At 36.3% G+C, this 21,978-nt stretch overlaps 3 protein-coding genes and 1 long non-coding RNA gene across 6 annotated transcripts; 3 read left to right on the forward strand and 1 right to left on the reverse strand.

The window, feature by feature from the left end:
• Nucleotides 1-795: 795 nt before the first annotated feature.
• LOC133688642 (protein APEM9) lies at nt 796-3,548 on the forward strand. The gene is made up of 6 exons (XM_062108207.1): nt 796-1,034; nt 1,129-1,302; nt 1,461-1,538; nt 1,960-2,245; nt 2,392-2,750; nt 3,177-3,548. The coding sequence occupies exons 1-6, from the start codon at nt 976-978 to the stop codon at nt 3,304-3,306; spliced, it is 1,086 nt and encodes a 361-aa protein (XP_061964191.1). The 5' UTR covers nt 796-975; the 3' UTR covers nt 3,307-3,548.
• A 1,508-nt stretch (nt 3,549-5,056) lies between these two features.
• Nucleotides 5,057-9,584, forward strand: LOC133688923 (pollen receptor-like kinase 1). 2 transcript variants are annotated; one of them, XM_062108573.1, is made up of 4 exons: nt 5,057-5,885; nt 6,313-7,455; nt 7,764-8,387; nt 8,583-9,584. In XM_062108573.1, exons 2-4 carry the CDS (start codon nt 6,657-6,659, stop codon nt 9,260-9,262), a joined length of 2,103 nt encoding a protein of 700 aa, XP_061964557.1. In that variant the 5' UTR covers nt 5,057-5,885; nt 6,313-6,656; the 3' UTR covers nt 9,263-9,584. The 2 variants fall into 2 exon arrangements, with proteins under 2 accessions (XP_061964557.1, XP_061964556.1); XM_062108572.1 differs by having other exon boundaries at nt 5,057-7,455.
• Nucleotides 9,585-13,475: 3,891 nt separating this feature from the next.
• Nucleotides 13,476-19,207, forward strand: LOC133689071 (U-box domain-containing protein 34-like). 2 transcript variants are annotated; one of them, XM_062108790.1, is made up of 10 exons: nt 13,476-13,825; nt 14,142-14,263; nt 14,413-14,534; nt 14,881-15,080; nt 15,168-15,222; nt 15,811-16,138; nt 16,589-16,690; nt 17,011-17,439; nt 18,009-18,767; nt 18,936-19,207. In XM_062108790.1, the coding sequence occupies exons 1-10, from the start codon at nt 13,657-13,659 to the stop codon at nt 19,041-19,043; spliced, it is 2,394 nt and encodes a 797-aa protein (XP_061964774.1). In that variant the 5' UTR covers nt 13,476-13,656; the 3' UTR covers nt 19,044-19,207. The 2 variants fall into 2 exon arrangements, with proteins under 2 accessions (XP_061964774.1, XP_061964775.1); XM_062108791.1 differs by lacking the exons at nt 13,476-13,825; nt 14,142-14,263; nt 14,413-14,534 and adding an exon at nt 14,598-14,773.
• LOC133689072 (uncharacterized) lies at nt 14,598-21,233 on the reverse strand. The gene is made up of 3 exons (XR_009841245.1): nt 21,025-21,233; nt 15,792-17,449; nt 14,598-15,199 (listed from the first exon to the last, which is right to left on the reverse strand). It is a non-coding gene; the product is annotated as an uncharacterized LOC133689072 (long non-coding RNA).
• Between the last annotated feature and the right edge of the window lie 745 nt (nt 21,234-21,978).

Consider the following 21,978-nt stretch of genomic DNA (forward strand, 5'->3'; position numbering starts at 1 on the left):
TCGGGTCAACTTGAGCGCATTTCGACTAATCTCACGGGTCTTGAAGTTAATGACCATGTAAGCCTTCAGTAGCCCTAAGGTTTGCGAAACTCGAACTGGTGACCTTTAGAGAGCAAACTCAGGAACTGACCAATTAAGCTACACTCCTAAAGGTTATCTTGGTTTTTTTCTTTTAAAAAGAATTGCTATTGAAAAATCACATACAATCACAACCTAAAATGTTAAAAGCATGAAATTAATCTATCTTCATTTATAAATGGCAAAGGTAAAAATCTTTTTGATAAAACTCAAAAAATATAAAACAAAGTCTAAAGTACAAATACAAAATTATACATGTATTGACAAAAATAATTAAAAATAATAAATATATTAAGTTGGGTATAAATCTCATCCAACCCTGTATTGAACCCAACACTCGGGTAAAACTTATCATAATTAGATTGGAAGAAGATGATAAATATATGATGAATTGAGTGAAATTATTATCCCATAACTACCATAAGCTAGATTGTAAAAACACACCCCATTGCACTTTTAAAAATATTTAAGGATTAAATTGAGTTGTTAGAATTTTTAATAACCTCAACACCAAAATCTTTACTGTTTGGTTACCATTTTAATGATTAGATGGCAAACTAGTCATCCATGGAGGAGGAAAGTTTTCAAAAAATTCAATTAAGTCCTAATAGTTTTAAGGGTACAATTGACTCCTTTTTCAATGACTTGTTTATCAACACCGGTAGAAGGCGATTTTATCAATCTTGGTGTCAATCGATCAAGCTTGAGAAGAAGGGGCAAGATGATTATTCGCTACAAACATAGGGAGTCAACAAGGCGATTTCTGGCAACAAAGCACTGTCTAAATGAAAGCGTAGGGTCATATTCGTCATTTGCGAATCAGAAATCCACATTTTTCGTCTCTATCTACCAAAAACGAATTAACAGTACCGTGAAACAGGGTGTTCAGAGAGAGAAATGGGTGAGACTGATTCGAGTTCTTCTTCAATTTGGAAAGAAATTGAACAATCTGAGAGGTAAGTAATTAGTTTTGATCCTTTTCTTTCAATTGTTTTTGTGGGATTTTTACAAATTGATTTTTGGTACTGTTTTTTTTATTAATTTTCGCAGCTACTTAGTTTGTTCCATGTATAAAGAGGCAGCGACTTTAGCTTCTTCAATTGTAAGACAATTAAAAGGCAGCAACATCTCTGATAATAGTGAAGCTTTTGATGAGAATGAGTTGTTTGACATGTTGGAATCAGCTGGAATGGTGTTTGTTCAGGCTTTGAATCAACTTGGCAGGTAAAGATGTAAATTCGCTCTTTGTTTTTGCTGTTTGTTTCATATCATTAGAATTTTTCTGAAGTGGGTTTTTGGGTTTAATCTGTTTTGTGTGGTATGGTATTGGCAAATTATGGTGACTTATCTAAATGTAATGAAATTTATGACGTTCAATGCAGGACATCAGCTATTTTAAACGAGCTTAAAGTGCTGTTTGTTTCTGCTACAGCTATTCCTGTTCAAGTTCTTCTCACAGGGTATTCTTTACCTTTTTCAAATCACTGTTTGTTTTTTTTTTTTTAATTCAGATGGGAAAGTTATTTTGCTTTCAGTGCATGTGAAGGGTTTTAGTTTTATAATTTTGTGTTTTGATTTGTTTGTATATCAGGAAGTGCTAAAAATGCTTCTTCAAATGGTTTTGGTTTTGCAATGAAGATATGTATGTTTAGCTAATGATAGTGTAGCCTAGTTCTTGAGAAGGTTATTTATGGACTTTGTGTAACATTTTGATAGGTTAATTTAAATAAGTTTTCGAGAAGGTACTAGGAGTTTATTGAACGTTTAGTATCTTCGACCTGCTTATCAATGGCATATAAGTTTTGAACAAATGCCTTGGTCAAATGTGCTTCTATATTTTGTGGAGGTGGGAGTCACTTTGATTTCATTTTTACTTGTCAGGGCATGTTTTCAGATATCAGGAGCTTCTTCTGCTGGTGTCCGAGAGTTTCTTGAGGAGTTCCTCAGCAGCTGGAGTTTAGTGGATGGACAACACTATGTTCTTGTTGGTGCAGAAGTAGATGTTGATGTCCAGGATGGATGTGACAGGAGGTGTATTTTGGAAGTTGACAAGTATATGGAGGTTGTTGAAGTCTATGCTGTGACACTTCTTGGCACGACTCTGAAGGACATGGATAGTGCAATCTCATGGGTCGAGAAATCTGCATTACCTGAGAAAAGACGACAGGTAAAATTTAAAATCTTGCATCTTATGTTGGTGCCAGCCACTTTTTTGAATTGCTTGAATTAACTGTGTGCTGAATGTCCATAAATCAAACAGTTGTGGAATTTTGGCTAATCTATTTATCTTATTATATTGCCATTTTTTTTCAGGTACTTTTGAGGCGACTACACTCTCTATATTCTCTCAAAACCATCAATTCATCACAAGTCTCAGCGGTTATGCCAGAAAATAACCACAAAGCTCATTATTCTGTGTCAAAAGAACTAAATGGTTTCGAGGGATCTCCAAAAAGATTAGAAGCCAATTACCTGCCTACTGCAGAGAATAATACAAAACAAACAATTTCGAAGCTGTCTAGGCGTGTAGATCCATGTCTTTGGTGGTTCCGGTCAGTGAATTTGAAGTTTGGGAATGTTCGAGTGGTGGTAACAAATGGGAAAATTCTCCTTGGATTTCTCTTCCTTCTTACATATTATGTTCTCCGGAGGAAAGGGGCTACATTGAATGGGTAAGATGTGTTATTGCATTCCTGCAATCAATCCTTTCATGATAGAGGGGGCACAAATAGCATTCCACTTAAAGTTCACCATGTCACTTGCTTCATGGTTATGCATGCAAGAACTGAACCTTTATGTGACTGAAAGTAAGAAACTGAACTACGCCTTTGTTCCAAACTAGTTAGGGATGGCTATATCACATAGAAAGTAAACCAAGAAAAGACTAATTGTGCTTCCCAGTTAGCAGTTTTAGAGAACTTGTAATCAGTGGGTATCGGAACTCTTTCAAGTGATCAACTTAGATCACAATTATTGGTTGCTGAATTCTCATACTGCTTGAATAAGAAATGGTAGTAAATTTGAACTAGCTGTAGAGGAAATCAAATTTGCCTTTTTTCATTGATAAATAATCCCTTTCTTTTATATTTATATTGCAGACTTGTCAGGAGGCAAGTTTCGGCTGCAAAGAAGGCTATGGTAGACTTGTGGCAGCTTGCATTTTCATATCAAGTGAACCCTCTAGCTGCGGTTCAACCTCTCCCTACTGCAACACGAGGCGGCCGGTGATGGCACCATTTTTCGAATAATGCTTATGATTCTCTCCTTGTGGAGCTAATTCACGTTCTGTCATTCATATGGGGGAACCGTGAAGTAGCTCAAATTAAATTGCAAATACGTGTTCGATTATCTAGAACATTCGTATCAATCACATAATAATGATGTGTAACCAATGATACCATTACAACGTTGGACTCCTTTGTTCTTCCTCTTCCCTTTTAGAAATTGGATATGCTATGCTTGGCGTACAATCACTCTGTTATGCTTATAAATGTTTAAAGTTATGCTATGCTTATAAATGTTTAAAGTTATGCTATGCTTATAAATATTTAAAATAGCTAAATAGTATTTAATTAAATTTTATTATCATCCTTTTGAGATATCAAATCAGTAATAAGATTGGTAGAAAACTAAAAAATATTTTAATAAATATATTTCATTTATATTAAATGATTTATTCTAACTAGGACGATAATATATATAACGTGAGAGAAGTAGTTAGTGTTATGTATTTTAGCACGAAAGAAGAAGGTGTTAGTGTTATGTATGTGTTTTTGGATATCATAATTTATTTTTAAATTGATAGATGGAAAGATTATTTATAGTAAATAAAATAAATAAAAAGTATATATATAAAACAATAAATAAAAAAATTTGTTAACGCTAATTGGATTTATGTTCATGTTGCTTGAAAAACCTACAATAAAAAATAAAAAAATACATTTTCATATTTTAATAAATAAATTTTCTTTTAAATTTGAACAAAGTATATTAATAATAATAATACAAATTTAATCCACAAACCTACTAGGTGGTATTGGATATATGCTTTCCATTATCAGCACTAATTGTATAAGTAGCACGCAAACCATATTAAATATTATGCTCCATCAAAGATTTATTAATGCAAAGGTTATCATACATGTTTTCATAAATTTTTATTTTTTACTGTAGATGTTTGGGCTAACTTATACATATCATGTATGTCTCCGACACTCCCAATGTCATATGTAATAAATAAAATTCAAGTTAATTTCTAATATAAAAGAATAAGGTATTAGTGTTATGGATATGTTTTTAACTATCTTGATTTTTTTAATAAAAAAATAAAAAATATTATTTAAATTTAATAAAATAAATTAAAAAATATATAAACTAATACATAATAAATTTACCTGCTAAAACAAAAACCTATCCAATGAAAGCAAAATATAAATGCCAATACAAATACTTAACTTTGATAATCATTTTTGTTTTATATATTTTTGTTTACTTTATTTTAGAGGTTAATTCTGATAGCTAAGAATAATCGATTTTGAATTTATAAATATGTCATGTAAATAAAATTTATTTATATAAAATATAAAAAGAAAACTTTAAAATAAATTATATTAATTTCTTTGAAGCGTTGTGAGATTATAAAAAAACAATTAAAAATAATAATTACCATTTAAAAAAAGGTTAACCAAAAAATTATAAGAAAATAAAATAAAGTATATTAATTATTTCTTTTTAATAATAAAAAATAAAAAACAAAACAAAAAAAATCAGAGTTAACGTATTAAATAAAATAAAAAAAGGGAGTTAGGCGCTGATGGACTTGGCAGATAAGGCCCGCATGCTTGGCCTAGGATAAAAAAACCCAAGTATATTTGGGTTTGAAAGCCTCGACTCGCGCACTTGGTTTCTTTTCCTTTTGGGTTAATTACAAAATTGTTTTAAAATAAATCATTGAATTATTTATCATGCTCGAGGCACCGAAGCCAGATTGCCGTCTAATCATATCCTTCCTTGCAAAACTTTTTGTTTCTCCTGTCTTTGGATACAAATCACATGGTTTTGATTCTAGTGGATGGTGTGTGAACTGGGTGCAAGAACATTTTAGCAGTTTTGTGGAATCTACGAGTGGGCATAAAGAGCTCTATTTCCTTTCCCCTTGAACACAGACTCCTCTATGAAGTTATATTTATAACATCTATGAATATATGGATGCATTACTGATAATGCTGCTATTTTTATAGGATCATGGGAGAGAGATAAAGGTCATGTATGTTGAGCTGGTTGCTAATCAATTCCTACGCCAGGTTCTCACTCTTCAACCTCTCGAAGTCAATTCCTACGCCAAGTTTCTATGCATGATGATGAATCTTATGGTAACCTTAACTTGCAAAGAAGTCTTTTTGATTCCTGGAAATAATAGAATGAATCCATGAGTTTACGTTTTGAATTTCTATACTGTTTATAGTTTAGATTTCAGCTTCCAAATCTACTTATTTGTTGACTATGACACAAACCCATTAAGGTTTCTTTTCAAGGTGGCTATTTCCCCCCTATCCCAAACTTCATATTTTCCTCATGCTTTGAAAATCTGCTAGATTTGGATTTTGTATGCTGTGTTTAACTATTTCTAACTTCCATTTTTGTTGTGGTTGACTTTACCTGAGAGATGGTTCGGGTTCTTGTGGCCACCTCAGTAAGGGAAAGCAACTGCAGGGGCACAAGAGGATGCACTGCTAAAGCTGATGGATGCTACATGTAGACGTGCCACTGCTCCGCCGGCACCCCCAGATGGCCTATGTCTTGTTGATGTAGGATATACTGAGTTTGATCCACAAAACTGCCTCATTCCCGAGAGCATATCTTATGTCAAATTCACACAATTGTTGCTTTTAGCCTCCTCCTTAGCGGACGTGTCATGCACATATGAGCTTTAGGACTACTGGGATTTTGAGTGATCCTACATGAAAAACTCTGTTTCCAATGACTATAAGAACGAAAAAGAGAAAAGAAATTTATACTATTGTTTGCATAGTTGGTAATGTCATTACTTTGTTTATTCGTATAACACACACACTTCTATAAGCAGGTATCGTTTTTCTGTTCAAAATGCCAAATAGATGAGAGAAAACAGGGTGATTTTATACTTGGTGTAGGTGCTGGTTTTGTGAGCTATATCAGCTAATTCTAGAACTAAAAGAAAAGAAAAATGAAACTAAAACTAATTGTCTCCTGCAGGAATTGCAGCTTAATTCTTCGGAGCAGCCATTTTGTAAGGGGGGAGGCTTGGATTTCGGAGGAAGATAATTGGAAAAATGTGTTATCACACAAGGAGTGAAAAGCTGAACACAGAAATAGGCAAAGAAAGGGCTTAGCTTTGAATCCAATTCAAGGGAAGACCGGAGATCTCTGATCTAAATCTACACCTCACTCATGCATTCTAACAAAGAGATTTGACTTTGTCAGAACTTTATGCACAACCCTTCTTTCATTTGCTTTTTGAAGACAGCCTATACTAACCTCTCCTATTCTTAGCAAACCAATTGTCTCTTCCTCTCTGTCTCTCTCCTCTCTTTCTTCCTATGCCATCAAAACTTCACCACCTTCCCAAGCTTCCTCTCCACCCCCTCCCACCCCAACATTATAGTCCTCTGTTGAAGCCATTCTTGACTGCAAAGGGCGCGCATGCCCCTCCACCAGTGCGCGTCCCACCACACTGTAGCATCATGGCTTTTAAAGATAAACCCTCATTTGTTCTTGTCTTTCTACTTGTATCCCTCCATTTTGTTGCCTCTTTGGGACTGACAGACTCAGAAATCCTCCTTAAGTTCAAAGGTTCTTTATCGAACGCATCTGCATTGTCTGATTGGAGTGACAAGACCACACCATGCACAAAAAATAATGCAACAAATTGGGCTGGTGTAATTTGTGTTGACGGGATCGTTTGGGGTTTACAACTTGAAAATATGGGGCTGGCTGGCAAGATTGACATGGAAACTCTACAGGCTTTGCCAGATTTGAAAACACTCAGCATCATGAACAATAACTTCGATGGTCCCATGCCAGAGTTCAAGAAAATTGTTTCATTGAGAGCGGTTTATTTGTCCAACAACCATTTCTCAGGGGTGATCCCACTGGATGCTTTTGATGGCTTGTTGAAACTGAAGAAAGTGTATTTAGCACAAAATGAGTTTACTGGTGCCATTCCTTCATCTTTGACTGCCCTGCCCAAGCTTTTGGATTTGAGGCTTGAAGGCAACCAATTTACTGGGCAGCTACCAGATTTGACTCAGAATCTTCTTTCATTCAGTGTGTCAAACAATGCATTGGAGGGGCCAATCCCCGCAGGTCTCAGTAAGATGGACTCGAGCTCCTTTTCAGGTGAGCTGCCCTCTTATCATTAATGGCACCAAGCAATATGTTGCTTCTATTAACCTCTATTGGCATTGTCATTGATTAATATGAGATGTTGGATATCTAATCATCATTACTTCAGTTTTCTGAGACTTGAAAATAATGAGCCACGCATTGATTTTCCCTCTTAAAGAAGATATTTAGAAAATTTATACCTTATGCACATCAATTCACCACACCAAAATTGATTTTAGTACCATTTTTCAGATTTCTAGCAACGATGCTAAATGATTTGCTAGTGCTTGAACACATTCATACCTTTTTTGGTTGAGCAGGCAACAAAGGTCTATGTGGACCGCCGTTAAAGGAATGTAATACCATCAACAGCAACTCTGACTCCAAGAAACCACCTGTGCTACTAATCGTGATCATTGCTGCAGTTGTGGGATTACTACTGGGTGCCATTGTTGCAGCATTCTTGTTCCTTCGTCGTCAACGCCAAAGACAACCATCAGCCTCATTAGAAGCACCACCACCACCAATACCGTCAAACCTCAAAAAGAAAACGGGTTTCAAGGAAGAAAACCAAAGCCCATCAAGCTCACCAGACCACTCGGTAGGTAGCAAGAAAGGGGAACCTCCAAAGCTGTCCTTCGTGAGGGATGATAGGGAGAAGTTTGATTTGCCAGACTTGTTAAAGGCCTCGGCTGAGATATTAGGAAGCGGTTGCTTCGGGTCCTCTTACAAAGCAGCGCTTAACTCTGGGACGATGATGGTGGTTAAGAGGTTTAAGCAGATGAATAATGTCGGGAAAGAAGAGTTTCAAGAGCATATGAGGAGGTTAGGGAGATTGAAGCACTCTAACTTACTTCCTCTTGTGGCTTACTATTATAGGAAGGAAGAGAAGCTCTTGATTACCGACTTTGTTGAGAAAGGCAGCCTAGCTGTTCATCTTCACGGTATGTTTTCAGCACAAAACTTGGACAGTTGCCAAACGCGCATGGTGATGCTTTCCATCCATTGATGTGTGCTACACCATTGTTGGATGGACAGAATCACTCTACGCGTGCTTCCACAAACGCCCGTACCATTCCTTGTGCTTCTTTTTCCATCCATTCATATAATGTGTGCTGCTGCCATCTTTTTTCTTTCAGGTCATCAAGCTCTAGGTCAACCAAGCCTTGATTGGCCAAGCAGATTGAAGATTGTCAAAGGAGTAGTAAGGGGTCTTGCATACCTCTATAAAGACCTTCCGAACATAATTGCTGCCCACGGCCACCTTAAATCTTCCAATGTTCTTCTCACTCAATCCAACGAGCCCTTGCTCACCGACTATGGACTAGTTCCTGTGATCAACCAAGAGAATGCTCAAGAGCTCATGGTAGCCTATAAGTCCCCTGAATACTTGCATCACGGCCGGATTACCAAGAAGACCGATGTATGGAGTCTAGGGATATTGATACTTGAGATCTTATCAGCAAAGTTGCCAGCAAATTTCGTACCGCAAGGCAAGGGAAGCGAGGAGGAAGATTTGGCAAATTGGGTCAATTCTGTTCCTCATGAAGAGTGGACTAATGTGGTGATTGATAAGGATATGACCAACGGGCCAACAAAGCAAAATGGTGGTGGTGAAAGTGAGGTGATCAAGCTATTGAAGATTGGTTTGAGTTGTTGTGAAGCGGATGTGGAGAAGAGGATAGACTTGAAGGAAGCTGTTGAGAGGATTGAAGAAATAAAAGAGAGAGATAGTGATGATGATTTTTTCTCCTCATATGCTAGTGAAGGAGACATGAGATCTTCAATAGGAAAGTCTGATGACATCACATTCTCTTAAATATTTCTAGTATGCTTGAGTTAAAAACTGGATTTCTAATCTATTAGAGGGGGGAGGGGGTCAGAAATATACATATTTTTTTTTTTTGGAGTTGAATGAAGAGCTATGGGAACGATAATGTAGTTCTTGTGGATGTAAATGCAGGATGGAAGTTGGAGTGAAAGTGGGATTGCCAATGCGCTTTTTTTTTTCTTTTTTCTTTTTCATTTTCATGTTTTCATTTTTCCCTTCCTGCTAGCAATGTCTTCAACTTGCATGCCTCCCTCTCTACATTACTATCATGGAAATAAATAAAAATATTACTATAATTTCCATATTAAAAGATTGTTCTCTTTCGACATTGCGGAAATCATGGATTATTTTTGCAACATCCATGGAAAAGATATACAGTCAAATTAATTGAAATATGATCTCTATAAATTACTAAATAAGCTAGTGTTATATTACATGATTTCCAGATGCGTCACGCGGCGCACTACACAAACAAACACTCTTTTAGCCATTGTGGACTGTTTTTTTTTTAATTTTTCCTTGGTAGCACAAAGGATAGCAAGAAAACTTGTCACATAAAATGGATTCACAAGGATCGGAATTATCTGATTAGTTGGTGTGATTGATGGCTTTTGTGGCAAATTTCTGTAGTGTAATTGGTTAATTTGATGTTGGTTTATACAGACTATTCAAGACTGCAGATATTCCTGGCACTGTATTGAAACGGGCACCGAATTTCTGCACTGTATATGTAGTTTCGAAAGGAAAGGTCAGTGGTTCGCGAAATGCAACTCGTCCAGTCCCAGCTAGTTCTGCAGCAGGAGGGACACTGCCGAATGTTCAGTTACCTGCTGCCACGAAGACTAAATACTATTCCAAATCATATACATTGAGATAAAAATTTTCTAGAATCGTTCTAAGGGCCGGTAGCTTTTGATACATAATGATTTTGACAAACCAAGATTTTGAGATTCCCAGTATTTGACAAGAAAAATTAAGCTCAGGGCTCAAAATTATTTCAATGATTGTTCTGACTGTATGTTTTCATCATAACTGCCCACTGTATATCGCAAATTGCCTTATTCTTCTCTGGTTAGTTGCAGCCTAGATAGTCTCTGCAATTTCTATAAACTAGCTATAACTAGGGTGGTGGATACCCCATATGCTAATTCCAATGAAATAAGATAGCTGTTAACATTTGATAATCATTTGTGTAGAGGAGCCGAAAGCTGGGATGATGAGCTCTCACCTGATCACCCAGATAGCCCAGTTGAAAGTTCCGAAAGGCCAAGCACTGACACCTCGTTCTTTGCTTTTTATGAAAATCTGGGGTGTGCTGAACTAACCGAAAACTTGCGAAAAGACTTGTATATGGAGGAAAGAGACTTCGAATCACACTCAGGGTCCAGATCCCCAGTCGAGATTAATTAGCCCTATTCCTGAATTCAAAAGTTTGGACAATCATTTAGAGCCATGGTTGGAACATAACAAGGTCAGTACTGTGCTGAACAAGTCCCTTAAAATTTCAAAACTCAACTTTGAATCCATTTTTAATCCAGAATTGTGCGAGGACAGGAGTTGGAAAGTGATGTGTACTTAGCTAGCAATTTTGCAAATCTTTTCAAGAGAGATATACTTGATTTGTTTTAGTTTTAAAATCATGTATTCTTTCAGCTGAATGTTTATTACGATTTCAGGAAGACCATGAAGATGAGGTTAGAAGGCTAAAGAATAAACTCAAGCAAACAATAGATATGTATCATGCAGCCTGCAAAGAAGCACTTGCTGCAAAACAAAAGGTTTTAAGCATCAGTGATTCTACCCCACCTAATGCCGTAGATTTAGTAAGCCCCAATGTTTGTTGTTTTAATGACAGGCAATGGAACTTGAACAATGGAATGGGAGAGGAAAAAGGAATACAGGAGGCTCATCTAATCGAGGAAATTGCATTGAAGATAGTGGAGTGGGAGAAGGCAAAGGCCAAGGCTGCAAATGAAGCAGCTCAGAAGCGTGAACGTAATCTATAACTGTGTTCTCTAAATATTGTAATATGCTTGGATTTCTTCTGCTTTCCTGTAAAACAATTTTACTGAATATCTGTCAAGTTTTAAGGCTACTCGCAGATTTGAGTGTTTCAAGTATGGTTTCCTTTTCCAAACATAACATCTTATGAGACATGCATTGCATTGTAGAAGGTGTGAATATCATAATCATCACACATTTTCAATCTAGCTACAACAGAAACATATATATTACGTGTGGCTTTGAAAAAGATAAAAGAAACAAACTCAATTCAAAAATATATAAACATCTGAAGCAGAAAAACTCATTTATTAACAATTATATCTATAAATTCCTACAAGGTTCATATAACATCTACTCTCCATTACACTAAACTTCTCAAGAAAAGAAACTTATGACTATATATGAAGGGTTAATTAGCTCAACAACTCAAAGAATCTTGCAGATAAAAGATGGAAAACCTAAAGAATGAACGAGCAGTACAAATAAAGAAGTATATTAGTACTTGATATCAGGATTTTAGAACAATAATCTTTCACGATCTACATAAGTTTGCAGTAACAGTTTCTTTTAGGGAGAAGAATATAATAGCCTTTGCCACAAGGACATTTGCAATGTATCATCAAGCACTCCCCGGTTCTCTCCGTCGTCACAGATTCTTCACAATCTGTCACTGCATCACTTTTCATCGAACCGACAGTCCACTTATTAAAATTTTGAATACATCCTAGGAAACAAAATTCATCCCAAGTTAAGGTCAATACAATAGCTACGTAGAATAGAACACGTTAAAATCTAACTTTGATTTTGATCCAAATTTTTATGGAAGTGAACAAGTGGAAAATTAAAGATAAATGATTGTACCTTGATTGCATTAGTGTTCTCTCTAGTTCAGTGACTTTACCATCATGACTGACTCTTCGTCTGCAGGTGTTATAATTTAATGATTTTCATCCCATCACTGATTGATCTTTTTCATGTTGTTTTTTATTTTCTTCAACCACTATTATTAAACACCAATTCCAAAATTTTCATTATAATTAGACTCGATTATTTTAAAAAACAATTAAAATTATCCCCCGAATCCAAAAACAAAAAAAAAAGAAAAAAAAACTCACAGATCTACTTCTCTATAAGTATTTCATAAACCTATTTTAGTACTTAAGTGTGAGCTTACAGCCACCAAGTCTTTGACTGTTGAAGCAGTAAATGGAGGGACAATGACTTGTTCTTCTCCATGTAAGGATTTCTGGTGGAGGATGCAGGGAGTAAATTTCATGGCAGATGTACTGCCGGGAGCTGTTGTATCCTCTAAGATTGACATGCGGACAGGATAGCATCAGATCAGAATCTGATCATGTCCTTTGGTCTTACTTATGAATTTCTGCTTTTAGGACCCACAATTTTCATTGTTTTTTCTTTTCTTGAGTTCTTGGTTTGATGCATCGATTTCTTTTCTTTTCTTTTTTGTTTTGGAAAATCTATAATGAGAGGAAGAAAGGTTTGGTTGAGATTTTTGGAGCCAATTTCACAGCAGAACAAGGAAATAAAATTCAGTTGCTTCCAAGCCTTTTAGTGAATGTTCATTGGGCTCCATTGTTTTGCTGATACTGGAAATTAAGTAGGTGATCCATTCTCTTTAAATAAGAAAATATATATATCTCTTTAAATAGAAATATCCAGTTCAAATCATTAGAATCCCATGCAGTTCGCCTAAGAGGGAAGGCCTGAGAATTGACAGTATGCTATTTTCCAAGATTCCAGGTTCTGACTCTTGTCAGGTGCAAACACTTCCAGCCTGTTTATCCCATGATTAGTTAGGTCTTGGTCCGAATACTTGGTGCTAATTAAAACAATAATAATTTAAATCATTAGGTTGTTTCTTTTTGATGCATATGTACACCTTAATATGATTTCTCCTCTCTCATTCATGTAAATCACTAATATTAGAAAAAAAGAATATTGCTTTGCTAATAATTAGGATAAGGCGAACCTATCCAAATAAGGGCCCATCATCTCCCTCCCTTCTCGAGGAGAAATGATAAAATTTAGTGTGTTCTTTTGGGCTGTTCATTCAATCGTGATACACATCATCACTCATTTTCATAATATATATTTGTTAATTACAGAGATTCTACATAAAAATCCTTGGGAAAGTTGGTTATAACTAACTTAAGACTAGTCTTTGAAGTCCGGTATTATTTGCTAATTTTGGGAGGTCACCAACTCATTTTCTTTGACTATCAAGACGACGATGGTATTTGGTATGGTCTTAAAGCATGTTTCAAGGAAACCAGAAGGGGCTATCATTGAAGTTTTGTTTGTTTTGTTCTCGTATTTTCTGAGCTGAAGCTGATTTGATTTTCACAAGAGAGACATAGATGGCTGGAAGGAATGGGGAAAAGAAAGAAAACAGCGTAGCAGTTGCCATAGACAAGGATAAAAGTAGCCAACATGCTCTCAAGTGGACGGTTGATCATCTTCTCACCAGGGGACAGGCTCTTACGCTTCTGCATATTAAACAAAACCTTTCATCCATCCCCACCCCATGTGTGCCTCCTCTTCTTCATGTCTTAATGATGATGATACTAATCTGATAATTAGTGCTGGCTTGAATGATAATAATCATAATCAGTCATTGTTTGTCATCTAGACCTTGCATGCAATGCACGTATATACGAATCAAAACATCATAAAATCCATCACACAGTTCAGATTCAACAATTCCGATTTAAGCTAGCAGTTCTAATATCAAGAATCTTTTCAACTTCCGCTTGATATTGCTTTGGTTGCTCGTAATAAAATCTTGAGATGGAATGTTTAAGCATCACATTCACCACCGTACCAATTTTCTCTGTGGTTGCAGGTGGAAACCAAGTCTCCATCAATGAGGTCAATGACGACGTTGCGAACATGTATAGCAAGCAAATTACCAACCAAGCCAAATCGCTGTTCCTTCCATTTCGTTGCTTCTGCACAAGAAAGGAGGTAATTTCTGCACCCTTTTTCCATATCAAATCCCCATTTCATTTGGTTAACGTTTGGTTATGTAATTAAATTTTCACGTGCTACACTAATTTTGCAATGGAGAGTACTGGGTTTTTATCCTTCAATCTCACCGTTGACGTTTGATGCAGATAAAATGCAACGAAGTTGTCGTGGAGAAAATGGACGTTGCCAAAGGAATAATAGAATACGTTACCACAAATGCAATTGAGATTCTGATACTTGGTTCATCATCGAAGGGAGGCCTTGTCAGGTAAAGCATTTATGGAGGGCTAGCTGATCATAACTCAGATTCTCTTTGCTACCTAAAGAAATATTTATTTACAAGACAAATAGACATTAGATTAAGACAATAAGTCTATTTCCCTGGGCTAAGTTGATACATAGAGCTTGCAATTGTTGGTTTGGTTTTCAGATTTCTCAAATCTGGAACAAACCAAGAAATAGATGGATAACTGCCAGGACAATGTTCCATCTAATTCTGTTTACGAGGTTCAAGCAACTTCGGATTTCCATCTGATTTCATAAAATGCCACATCTCATCCTCTAAGATATAATGAATTTTGATATCATACCAATTATGTTTTTCTTCCCCACAGAAAATTCAAGACCACAGATATTCCAGGTAATGTGTCCAAAGGAGCGCCAGGCTTCTGCTCTGTATATGTCATCAGCAAAGGAAAGATCTCATCGGTGCGATCTGCTAGTGGTCCACTACCTCCAAAACACTCCATTCAAACTCAAATGCAGAGCAGGGATACAGTTGAAACCCTTTTCAAGTCTAGCCTAGGTCCCAGAGGTCTGCCTCTCTAGTAAGCATTCTGTTCTTTACACCACTTTATATGGCTTTGTCGTTTCTCATTAGAGGTGTATCGATCTTTTACAGTACCAGAGAGGTCACCATATACCCTGCAAGGCCTTCAAGAAGATATGGAAATCAAGTAAGTTCGACAGATAAACTTCTCTGAGGTGTATAGGTGTAAAATACTAATGACCATCAATAATCCATGGTGCTACAGGTTAATCATATAATTTAAAGTCTAAACGGATACAAGCTTCTTCTCATTCTCTCCCAGTTACAATGGCAGGCAGTTCTATGTTCTTATTGAATTATACTGGTTTCTTTGAACTTTACACGATTTGACACTTCTCTTTTCAATGCTTGACAAGGAACTTTCAGCTTGACATCTTAAATTTATTAGCAACTTTTTCCATGATACAAACCCTTTTTTTTTCTATTTTTTGGTCGCTTTACCAGTACCACTAGTCCTGGCACTACTGCTTTCCAACACCAACTTTAGAGGCAAGTCAAAGCAAAACCATAATATTTCTCACAACAAAAACTATGGCATCCATGCTCATGTGGCTGCCTCATATCAGTGGCTGCCATCTTGATGCAGCACTGATAACGAGGCTCATAAAGCACCAGCAATTCTTTAAGGAACGGAAATTTGAAGATGATGGCAATTTCTAATTAGAGAATATCCTGATATTCAATGAGAGGACTAACCTGATAACCACCGAAACAGGTCACCATTCACTAGAAGAGGTGGAATCGCCAAATATGAGCCCTCCACTCCAGATTCTGACATATCATTTGTAAGCAGTGGAAGGCCAAGCATTGATCACACATTTCCTGCTATCTACGATGCTTTTGAAACTGGAATGACACCTCGGCTTTCAAACGCTTTCGAAACTGGAATGACACCTCGGCTTTCAAATGGCTCGGATTATGACTATAGATCCTTTGGGTCATTGTACTCAGGAAACAAATCAATAGATGCAAGTTCACAGTATAATTTCTCATCAACCTCACAAGAAAGTGGCAACACATCATGGTCGTCTTCACAGAACATGGTAACAACATAAAGTCCCAGGGAAGGCATAGTTAATGCATGCATAAACACCCACCAACATGCATCGATTTGTGTTTGATCCTGATTGAACTGTGTGTTTCCTGACAATCAAGGGGCAGGTTCTGGTTGGCTTGTCCCAATAGATTTCTCCCAGAAGCTAATAATTTTCTCTCCATGCCCATCATCTTTCCTTTATAATGCTTTTACATTTGTTTTTCCATACATTTTCAAAAAAAGTAATGTCCATTAGCAGTCATATGATTACCTATAGAAACATAATCATTCATAACAAACAAAAGTTCTGTGAATCATGGGAAGAAGGCAGGTTGACAGGGAGACAAACAATAAACATTAGGGCAAAAGTGAGGCATACACTCATGTAACTTAGAATGGTTCACATTAGAGAAACAGAAAACAGAAATATAATGTATGCTTCATTCAAACTTTATAGGACGACATGGAATCTGAGATGCGGAGGCTCAGACTAGAGCTCAAGCAAACAATGGACATGTATAGCTCAGCCTGCAGAGAAGCACTAACAGCAAAACAGAAGGTACTGACAGTTGAAACCTTCTTTGACAAGAGTCTAAATTTGTTAATTCTATGGTACAAAAGTCCATCTTTCATAATGAATTTATCAGTATATTTAAAAATATATTTAGAGGCGTTCCATCATTCCATCATTCAAGCTCTCTTTTCATTCTCTTCAGACTGGAAGCTCATTATGTGTTACTCAAACTTGAAAGTCAAAATAAACAAATAGCTCAAAATATCCAAAATCTCCAACCAAAAGCACCAATGGAAACATTGAATTGAAAATGAAACCTTGAGTTGAGCTGTAATGTGATGAATTCTGATGAAATTTCATTACAGGCCAGGGAACTTCATCATTGGAAATTGGAAGAACAACATAGATCAGAAGGAGTGCGATTAGCAGAGGAAGCTGCCTTGCAACTTGTAGCAAAGGAGAGAGCTAAGTGTAAAGCAGCCATTGAGGCAGCTGAATCATCTCAAAGGATCGCCGAATTGGAATTACAAAAAAGACTAAATGCAGAAATGATAGCTCAAAAGGAATTCCAGGAGAAGAATAAGGCACTAGCATCCATTGCAAACAGTGATCTTCGATATCGAAAATACACGATTGAGGAGATTGAAGCAGCAACAGATGAGTTTTCAAACTCACTCAAGATTGGAGAAGGAGGTTATGGGCCTGTTTACAGGTCCTATCTGGATCATACACCAGTGGCCATTAAAGTTTTACGTCCTGATGCAGCTCATGGAAGGTCACAGTTTCAGCAAGAGGTTTGGAGATCTGTCCATCATCCAAAAATAATTGAGTAAATAAACAGAAACCTACATACATCCATCATAACTTTATGGAAATGAACTAATGAAACTGAATTCAAAATGATCATCACTAGTATCCTAGCAGAAGTGATGAAGAGAATCATTTAAAATGAGGTTTTGAAACGAGGAACTAGTAACATTCACACTTTTCTTCAGGAACTACAAAGGAGTAGCCAAACCTAGTGATTTTTCAAATGCCAAAGAGCCGACTAAAAAAGTAAATCATATTTATTTAGCCACTAGTTCTCCTGCAACAAATAAGTCTGACAATATTTTGAGCTAATCCATTGCCTTCAGCTCATAAAAGTTGAGCCGCAAGTATTGAATTTAAGTTTCCCAAGCTCGTGTTTTTTGTTTTTTGTTTTTTTTATCTTTTTTGCTCTAGGAAGAAAACTAGACAAAATCCAGTGTAATGGCACTGCCCTTTTTTTCTGTCTTCTCTTCTTCTTTTTTCCGTTTTTTTTTTTTCCTATTGAACCATCTGTTCTTAGGTGTATTCCGAATTTCTGACAACTCTTATGCAGGTTGAAGTATTATCCTGCATAAGGCATCCAAACATGGTTCTCCTCCTTGGAGCCTGCCCAGAGTATGGCTGCTTAGTCTATGAGTACATGGCTAACGGAAGCTTGGAAGACTGCCTGTTCCACCGAGGAAACAATCCACCTCTTTCTTGGCAATTAAGATTCCGGATTGCTGCAGAAATCGGCACTGGCCTTCTTTTCCTCCATCAAACCAAGCCAGAACCACTTGTGCACCGCGACCTCAAACCTGGCAACATTTTGCTTGATCGCAACTATGTCAGTAAGATTAGTGATGTTGGCTTGGCCAGGCTTGTCCCTCCATCAATAGCCAACACTGTTACTCAATATCGCATGACATCAACAGCTGGAACATTCTGTTACATTGACCCAGAATATCAGCAGACAGGAATGCTAGGGATAAAATCCGATATTTACTCACTTGGTATCCTGCTTCTACAAATAATAACAGCCAAGCCACCTATGGGTTTAACTCATCATGTTGAGAGGGCCATTGAGAAAGGAACTTTTGCAGAGATGCTTGACCCAGCCGTTCTAGACTGGCCCATTGAGGAAGCCATGAACTTTGCCAAGTTATCTCTTTGTTGTGCAGAACTGAGGCGGAAAGATAGACCAGATCTCGGAGCGGTCATACTACCTGAGCTTAAGAGATTGAGAGAACTTGCTGAGGAAAACATGCCTAGCGTCATGCCTGGGGGCAGCACAGGAAGCTCCCCTTATCACAGCCAATTTTCCTCAGTTCAAGTGAGTTTTACACGCTTCCATTTTTTTAACTCCAACGGCAAAAAACCTGCTTGTGCAAACTTCAATTTTTCCTAGGATAACATTTACTAATTTCATAGCAACTCGTAGATCTTACAAGCTACAACCTCTGCAAGCTTTACAATTCAATTATTTCTGATCTGTTGCCAGGATGTGATCACAGCGAGCTACAATCTGGATATGATAGCTCAAGAAGCCACCCAAGCACACCATCTAGAGGAAGAAGATGAAGGACGATTGAAAAACACTTTGTTGTAGCGAAGATAGATGTATTTGGCATTCAACATTACCTGAAGCTTGTTTTAAATTCTTTTGTAGCTCTTGGAAAACCAAACTTGTTTTAATGCTGGCATGGTTTCTAGTTAAGAGAGTATTCAACCCGGTATAGCCAAATCCAACAGCATATTCAGATTTCTCGAGTATTTACAATTGAAACTGATCAGTTATATCTCAACCATTTCCAATTCCACCTTCAGCCTCCAAGCGTCACCACCACTAGATCAGCAAGATTTGACAAACATTCTAGTATTTAAGATGATAAGTCATAAGGGACACCTTTTGGACAATTAACTCAGTCATCGGACATTGCATTGCTATTAAGCAGAATAAACATATTAGGGGAAAATCACCACCATCTCTACCAAAAGGCAAAGTAATTGCTCAAGGTTGCATGTTGACTCCAAACTCTAAGAATCTAAAAGAATTCTATATGAGCATACTTCAAGTTTCAGTCAAACCAATCAAGATTTTACACAGTAATATAAGGCCAATAGTCAGTATTTCCAAAAGATATGTTTACTCTTGTGTAGTTTCCTGGTATATATTTTAATGAACTCTCTCTGTAAGTCCACTTCCGCTGCCTATCAAACTCCATAAATGCCTCTAAACTTGAATGGAAACCACCATTCCCAAAAACACTAACACTAAAGGATCTGTTAATAACTTTGGAGAATTATCCAAATGCATCATGCTCCTGATGCATCAATGACAACCATAAGTCACAAGATAAGGAGCAACCTTATCATGTTTCATATGCTCAAGGCCTAGATGGAGATCCCACAACAAAGACATTCTTGAAAAGCCAGGGCTTGTACATTAAATGTAGTAAGATCGGGATGAAAACCAGCTTCCAACATCTTCAGAAATTCCCTCTGCAAGAGTCTTCATTTTTCCCAAGTATTCACCTTAGGAACTCCATAGCCTGTAAAATTTTCTTTCCTTTATATATGGAAACGGCATTGCTCTAATTCCTTCTCTCTATGAGGAGTCTAGACCTTTTAAGGCGATCTCAGGCAGCTTCCATCTCTGCCAAAGAACCATGACGACTATAATACATAACAAAAGCATTCCCAGTGCCAGAGTCTACCGGAGACCCTTTGAGACCATCTTCTTCAAAGTATCATCCATCAAATCAAGTTGACCACCCTTTCCGAAGCAAGAGATAGCCAGTGAGTAAACCTGATGAAAAAAGTCAAAAGTTCTCGAAGAACTCAACTGATCAAGAATTTTGATTACTTCATCAAAAATTCCACTCCTTGCATAATTGTCAATTAATTCCGAAACTACCTGAACACTAGGCACAGAAGAACTATACAGCATTTCCTCCCATATTGCCTGTGATTGAGGTAAAAGGCCACTATAAGCATAACAACGCATCATAGCTGAAAGAGTAGTGTTGTCTGGTAAAAATCCTTCACATTTCAACTCTAGATGGGCCCTTCTTTGCTTACAGAATGTCTGTATTAATGATGCACAATCCACACAAGTTTCCTTTCCACAAACACCCTTATCACACTCTCATTGCCTTATCATCTGTACTAACCAAGAAGCAAGCCCAATAAACATACGCTCAAAATTTCAATTTCCTCCACGAGCTTTCAAACTAAAACCAATTAACAAAAAGTTATGAACTTTTCAAGAAACTCGAGCACAAAATTCTGGCACGAGTTACCATAAACTAACATAAAAAGTGTGACTCATACAGAATTATCAAAATCCCACTAATAATATTAATTCAAAAGCAAAATTGAGGTTCTGTTTTTCCTTGTTTTAAATTCTCATTCAAATAAAGTTCCCGCCTTCTAAAGGGAAAGGGGAAAAAAGTAATGCTGAAGTGTTGGCTATAATGTCATCAAACAAGGACCAAACCCATATAAAATTTCCATAGAAAGATTGAATTTTGCATCTTTTTATTAACACACTAAAACATATACATTAAGATTTGTGGGAAAAATAATACCTTTAGAACTAAAGATCGCTTTTTTGGGGCACTCATGATTGAAAAAATAGCAAAACGCTTAGGTTTAAGAGACCCAACAAGGTGAGCATGACCTGTTGTTGCTGCTATTACAGTTTTTGTCCATTTCTAAAACTTCTTAGCATAATCTTCAAAAACACAGAGACAATGACAACCGTTCGTCTCAGAGAAACAGGTTTTCGATCCTGTTTTGCGCGATCCTTCTTCTTAAGTATAGTAGTCAGTATTTTCTAAAGTATATTTTATTTAGAAATATATTACAATATTTTTTTTAATTTTTTAAAAAAGATTCAAATTTTATGAAAAGCAGGTTAAAACTTAATATCAAACACCTTTTTAACTTAATTTTAAAGTGAACTAACCCTTTGATTCACGCCAAGCCATAGATTATAGTAAAATAAATTTTAATGTAAAAAAACATATTTAGGTATTGCTTGTGTAACCATTTGTCACTCGTGCATTGACGGCTTAGATTCTATTTAAAATTGCAATCCAACTGTAATTTTAAAAATTATTGAATTTGTTTTTAGCTTTGTATTAATTTTTTAAGTGTTTTTTTAATTGTTTTGTCGTGTTAATATCAAAATTATTTTAATATTTTTTCAGGTAAAAAACATTTTAAAAAATCATCTTTACCACATCCTCAAACATCCTTATAATTGACTTAGTTGTTTTCTTTTAAAAAAACTAAAAATAAATATTTTTTATTTGTTAGATTTCTATACGTATGAGTGTTCAAATATATGTTGGAATTCTATATTTAATACACAATTATAAAAGATTTAATTTTGACAAGGAAAATTGATCCAAAATACCCTAAAGTACCGTGTGATAACAACAATAAAAAAAAACAAATAATTGAAATGATACAATCAAGAATTCCCCAAAATCCAAATGAATGATGCTAGCAATTAAGTAGCCAAGAACACAAAATAC

The sequence above is a fragment of the Populus nigra genome, chromosome 3, assembly GCF_951802175.1.
Source record: "Populus nigra chromosome 3, ddPopNigr1.1, whole genome shotgun sequence".
NCBI lineage: Eukaryota > Viridiplantae > Streptophyta > Magnoliopsida > Malpighiales > Salicaceae > Populus > Populus nigra.

Excerpts from the sequence above, each read along its gene's own strand:
- LOC133688642 (XM_062108207.1), top strand. The coding sequence starts at position 976 with ATGGGTGAGACTGATTCGAGTTCTTCTTCAATTTGGAAAGAAATTGAA. Across the intron at positions 1,035-1,128 it reads GAAATTGAACAATCTGAGAG|CTACTTAGTTTGTTCCATGT; the intron begins GTAAGTAATTAG and ends TAATTTTCGCAG. Across the intron at positions 1,303-1,460 it reads GCTTTGAATCAACTTGGCAG|GACATCAGCTATTTTAAACG; the intron begins GTAAAGATGTAA and ends CGTTCAATGCAG.
- LOC133688923 (XM_062108572.1), top strand. The coding sequence starts at position 6,657 with ATGCCATCAAAACTTCACCACCTTCCCAAGCTTCCTCTCCACCCCCTC. Across the intron at positions 7,456-7,763 it reads GGACTCGAGCTCCTTTTCAG|GCAACAAAGGTCTATGTGGA; the intron begins GTGAGCTGCCCT and ends TTGGTTGAGCAG. Across the intron at positions 8,388-8,582 it reads CCTAGCTGTTCATCTTCACG|GTCATCAAGCTCTAGGTCAA; the intron begins GTATGTTTTCAG and ends TTTTTCTTTCAG.
- LOC133689071 (XM_062108790.1), top strand. The coding sequence starts at position 13,657 with ATGGCTGGAAGGAATGGGGAAAAGAAAGAAAACAGCGTAGCAGTTGCC. Across the intron at positions 14,264-14,412 it reads GCTTCTGCACAAGAAAGGAG|ATAAAATGCAACGAAGTTGT; the intron begins GTAATTTCTGCA and ends CGTTTGATGCAG. Across the intron at positions 16,691-17,010 it reads CACTAACAGCAAAACAGAAG|GCCAGGGAACTTCATCATTG; the intron begins GTACTGACAGTT and ends ATTTCATTACAG.